Consider the following 6,000-nt stretch of genomic DNA (forward strand, 5'->3'; position numbering starts at 1 on the left):
AAGTTACGCCGGACAAGGCCGTTCTCCCGCCTTCCAGAATTCCTCGTTGTATAGCTTCGTAATTGTCGCTCCCGGCGAGATGTACAGGCATAAGTTCTCGGTTGAGCAGCTGTTTTTTATAAGGGGGAGGGGGCCAGCTGAGGCTCGATGTGGTATGGGGGTTGGGGGAGGCTGTTCTTATTGGGTAGTTAGTGTTTCGGCTTTTCTTTTTTTTCCGATTTTCAGCTTTCAGGGTCTTTGATCTGTTTCATTAGCATGTTGACCTCTCTCTCTCTCTCTCTCTCTCTCTCTCTCTCTCTCTCTCTCTCTCTCTCTCTCTCTCTCTCCCCTTTCCCGTCCATTTGATATGTGATTGATGAGTCGAAATCTCTGGCTACAATAAGTTTAATTTGAAAAAAAAGATACATAATGGACTCTGAAATTAGTAATACCAACAAACATCTTTTATTTTCGACTATTTCATCAATTTGATGTGGTTTAAACATGGAGAAAGAATGGACGACAACAGAATAGGGAAGAGTTGAGAATTCTTAGGAGGCTGGAGGAGAAGAAGACTTAAAAAAAAACACACACACACACACACACACACACACACATATATATATATATATATATATATATATATATATATATATATATATATATATATGTATGTATATACCTACATACATACATACACACTCATATAGAGTATATAAATATATATATATATATATATATATATATATATATGCATACGTTCTCATTTATACACACAAATAATAAACACGCACACACACAGACACACACACATATACATACATACACACATATATATATATATATATATATATATTTATATATATATATATATATATATATATATATATATATATATATATATATATATATATACACTCACACAATTCTGTAGGCGTTCGTTTCCAGCGTTGAGGTTTACCGACGGTATTCCAACCAGTTAATAGCGTTGGATGAGTGACAAGGACTGTAAAGTGGCACAAAAAACCAAAAGCTCATTCCTGGGGCCAGTTGTCTGTTGCAGAGAGAACACTACCAATGGAAGTTACATGATGTTCAATATTTCTTAGAAATGAAGAAGAGTACCAAAGGTTTTAAGACTTGGCCCACGAGAACACAATGCCGCCTGCCACAAACCGCTATGGTCTTTTGCAAGGTTCAGTGAGGATAATTTTTTTCATGTTAAAGAATGAAAGGCATTATTATTATTATTATTATTATTATTAAATTCTAAGCTACAACCCTAGTTGGAAAAGCAGGATGCTATAAGCCCTGGGCCCCCAACAGGGAAAATAGCCCAGTGAGGAAAGGAAACAAGGAAAAATAGAATATTTTAAGAACAGTAAAAACATTGAAATAAATATTTCCTATATAAACAATAAAATTTTTTAACAAAACAAGAGGAAGAGAAACTAGATAGAACAGTGTGCCCGAGTGTACCCTCAAGCAAGAAAACTCTAACCCAAGACAGTGGAAGACCAGAGGCTATGGCACTGCCCAAGACTAGAGAACAATGGTTTGATTTTATAGTGTCCATCTCCTAGAAGAGCTGCTTACCATAACTAAAGAGTCTCTTCTACCCTTACCAAGAGGAAAGTAGCCACTGAACAATTACAGTGCAGTAGTTAACCCCTTGGGAGAAGAATTGTTTGGTAATCTCAGTGTTGTCAGGTGTATGAGGACAGAGGAGAATCTGTAAAGAATAGGCCAGACTATTCGGTGTATGTGTAGGCAAAGGGAAAGAACCGTAACCAGTGAGAAAGAACCAATGTAGTACTGTCTGGCCAGTCAAAGGACCCCATAACTCTCTAGCGGTAGTATTTCAACGGGCGGCTGGTGCCCTGGTCAACTATTGAATTGTTTATTGAATTGGATATGTAAAGATGTAGTATAACAATTAATATTGAAGCCCAAAGATAAATTCCTCTCCAATTTAGACCATTTAGTTAAAGGGATTTAAACGTAACTTAAAAAATTGAGGAGATAGGATGAAAAACGTCAGCAAGTAAACAGGTTAATGTATAAACTAAATACTCTCTCTCTCTCTCTCTCTCTCTCTCTCTCTCTCTCTCTCTCTCTCTCTCTCTCTCTCTCTCTCATCAGAGGTTGGCCGCTGACAGTATTTTTTCAGGCTTTTCAATCTTGTAAAATATAATTCCATATTAAGTTTGAGGATTAAAAAACTGATCTTTCATGAAACGTTCATAAATAATAGACTATTACATTTCCTCGAAATGAAATGAAATAACGAAATATTCATATTCGTAATATCAGTATGTGATTCTACTTGTTAAAATTACTTAAAGCAGCATTAGCTACCTTTATCTTCTCATAAAGTAATGTTTTTCCGATTTCACTTGCCTAGTGTCTATTTTCCGGAACAATTACTCTATGGTGTATGTAAACTATATAGCTACCTTAAATTCAACACGTTCATGACTAATATACAAGTGTATGCGACCTGTCAAAAAAGACAGTTGAATATGTAGATAGATGTGCACTCACATGTACAAGCACACCCCTCTCGCCAGGTATGACTACTCCCTCTACCTGAGGGACGGTAAGAGTTGAGCGTGACCGAAATGCAGACACACACACACACACACATATATATATACAGTATATATATATATATATATATATATATATATATATATATATATATATATATATATATAGTCACTTGCTCTATTCTATAGGGGAGATTATTCTATAAATATAACTTAGTTTAATTTCCTTGCATAACAATCCTATTTTTCGTCTTTAGTTTTGTGGAACAAATATTTCTTTGTTCACGATCTCCGAAAAAGAATTGTACTCTAAGGTGTTCTGTTCGTATAAATGCATAAAGATATTTCAAATATATGAATTAGATACAGCAATCTATTATTTTTCCTTATCTTTTACTTTGTTTATTATTCATATTTAAAGAAAAATGTATAGAAAAATTGCTCAGAAGAAGACATCAAGGAAATAGGAATAATAGTCAACTCAATGTTCTCCATATATTATGTACAGCAATTTTTTAAAAATCATCTTTATAGAAACGTCAGAATGTTATAGCTTTCTTAATTCCGAGGAGCACCATAGAGGGAGCTGGGCTGTTCGTAGGTACGAGCAGGGGCTGAGTATACGGGTTCTGGGGCTGAGTATACGGGTTCTGGAGCTGAGTATACGGGTTCAGGGGCTGAGTATACGGGTTCTGGGGCTGAGTATACGGGTTCTGGGGCTGAGTATACGGGTTCAGGTGCTGAGTATACGGGCTGTGGGGCTGAGTATACGGGTTCTGGGGCTGAGTATACGGGTTCAGGGGCAGAGTATACGGGCTGTGGGGCTGAGTATACGGGTTCTGGGGCAGAGTAGGATGGGGCAGGCTTGTAAGGCTGGGCTTCTCCCTCGTAAGTGACCTCGGCCTGATATCCGTTGTAGTTATCGGCGGTGTAAGTGACGATCTGAGTGCGGCCGTCGGGAAGGGCAACGCGGTACTCGCCCTTGACAACATTCCCGTCGGATTCGGAGTCGTGAGCGAAGTCGACGCCCTTGTAGCCATCTTTCACGGCGTACTCGAAGTCGAAGGGCATTCCCTTCTGTAATGATAAAAAGTTAATATTATAAAATACTGTTTTTAGACGAATATAATACCTAAATATCTATCTATCTATAAAGGTATATATCGTATACATTTATGAAAATATGTATATACGTTAAAGGTGTCTGGTTACAGTTCCAATTCCATCAGAATAAATGCTCACCAGAACGTCAGCCGGGCAAGCCCAACCACCCACTGTGGTGCCCTACCACAGCATATAAACAAACTCCTCTAGCTATGATTAGGAAGGTGATTGCAGGACACCCCAAAATCAACTATTGTTCTATAGTCTTGGGTAGTACTGAAGCCTCTATACCATGGTCTTCCACTGTCTTGGGTTAGAGTTCTCTTGCTTCAGGATACGCTCAGGCACACTATTCTATCTGTTTTCTTATTTCCTTCTCTCACTGGGCTATTTTCACTGTTGGAGCTATTGTGTTTATAGAATCCTGCTTTTCTAGCTAGGGTTGTGGCTTTGATAATAATAATAATAATAATAATAATAATAATAATAATAATAATCGGTCACTCATAATTCCTATCTCTGATTACACCTGAGGTTTCTATATGGTTAGGATGTTTTGTTTATGATTTCTAGGTTCTTGGAGGAAAGCCTATCTAATAATCTAAGGACATTGAGATCTTAAGAGCTTCTTACTTCACTTACATCACAATTACATTCTCGTATATGCTTATAAAAAGAAAACAAAAAAACAAGAAAGATTAAACAAGTAAGAACTACAATCCATACCTCAGGTTCCTCGTAAGTTGGAGCAGGAGCTGAATAGGATGGTTGAGGGGCCTCGTAAGTTGGTTGAGGGGCACTGTAAATTGGGGCAGGTGTAGGGGCCGAGTACCCATACCCAGAAGTGGGTAGTTTGTCTGGCCGGGCTGCAGCCAGAGCTACCAAGCACAACAGAGTTACCTGAAAAGCAGTAACAAATTACTTAACAATTTTTTGCTTGGCAATTTCACCCTTCTTCACTGTCATTTATATTTAAAAAATTTTATCTGAAAAGTTTATTTTTAAATTTGTAATCCCGATTTCACTGTGTACACTTTTTGGGATTTATGTATGTAAATATGTGTATGTACTTATATACATACATATACTACTGTATATATATGTATATAACTACATAAACACACATATATATATATATATATATATATATATGTAAATATATATATATATATATATATATATATATATATATATATATATATATACATTTGTATATATATATATATATATATATATATATATATATATATATATATATATATATATACTGTATTATGTATGTGAATGGTATTTCATATTTCATACAGCTTTTCATTGTTAGCTTTTAGACAACAAATAAATGAGAATGATTTGACAAACATGAATTGCCTCTGCCAAACCACATGGCATAGTTGGCTCCAGATTAAAACTTAATGAATTTATCAACGTTCCACGTTGAAACTATGAGTATATCAAAGTTCCACGCTAAAACTTTATGAGTATATCAAAGTTCCACCCTAAAACTTTGTGAGTATATCAAAGTTCCACGCTAAAACTTTATGAGTATATCAAAGTTCCACGCTAAAACTTTATGAGTATATCAAAGTTCCACGCTAAAACTTTGTGAGTATATCAAAGTTCCACGCCAAACCTTTATGAGTATATCAAAGTTCTGTGGTGAAACTTGATTGGTTTATCAAAGTTCCAGGCTAAAACATTGAGTATATCAAAGTTCCGCACTAAAACTTAATGAGTTTATCGAAGTTCCACGCTAAAACTTATTGAGTATATCAAAGTTCCACATTAAAACTTAATGAGTATATCAAAGTTCTACGCTAAAACTTAATGTGTTTATCAAAGTTCCACGATAAATTTTCACGAGTATATCAAAGTTCCACGCTGAAACTTTATGAGTTTATAAAAGTTCCACTCTAAAACTTAATGAGTATGTCAAAGTTCTACTCCAAAACTTAATGAGTTTATCAAAGTGCCATGCTAAAACGTAATGAGTTTATCAAAGTTTCACGATTGAAGTTTATGAGTATATGAAAGTTCCACGCTAAAAATTTATGAATATATCAAAAGTTCCACGCTACAACTTAATAAGGATATCAAAGTTCCACTCTAAAACTTAATGAGTTTATCAAAATTCCACGCTAAAACTCTACGAGTATATCAAAGTTCCACGCTAAAGCTTAATAAATTTATCAAATTTCCACGATAAATGTTCACGAGTATATCAAAGTTCCACGATAAATGTTTAAGAGAATATCAAAGTTCCACGCTAAAACATAATGAGCATATCAAAGTTTCACGCTAAAACTTGAAGTTTATAAAAATTATATGTTAAAACTTTAAGTTTCTCACTAAAATCGTAATAAGTAACAAA

At 35.2% G+C, this 6,000-nt stretch overlaps 1 protein-coding gene and 1 long non-coding RNA gene across 2 annotated transcripts in view; one reads left to right on the plus strand and one right to left on the minus strand.

Annotated features, from left to right (window-relative positions):
* The window catches only part of LOC137657666 (uncharacterized), a 415,410-nt gene that overhangs the window by 402,904 nt on the left and 6,506 nt on the right, over nt 1-6,000 (plus strand). The window lies entirely within an intron of this gene.
* LOC137657656 (cuticle protein 19-like) overlaps nt 3,010-6,000 on the minus strand; it is a 3,547-nt gene continuing 556 nt past the window's right edge. The window contains exons 2-3 of the mRNA XM_068392055.1: nt 4,359-4,532; nt 3,010-3,605 (exon numbers count right to left, since the gene is read on the minus strand). Of these exons, the coding sequence (XP_068248156.1) occupies nt 3,087-3,605; nt 4,359-4,532 (693 nt within the window). The 3' untranslated portion in view covers nt 3,010-3,086. The remainder of the gene's footprint in view (nt 3,606-4,358; nt 4,533-6,000) is intronic.

The sequence above is a fragment of the Palaemon carinicauda genome, chromosome 18, assembly GCF_036898095.1.
Source record: "Palaemon carinicauda isolate YSFRI2023 chromosome 18, ASM3689809v2, whole genome shotgun sequence".
In the NCBI taxonomy this organism is placed as follows: domain Eukaryota; kingdom Metazoa; phylum Arthropoda; class Malacostraca; order Decapoda; family Palaemonidae; genus Palaemon; species Palaemon carinicauda.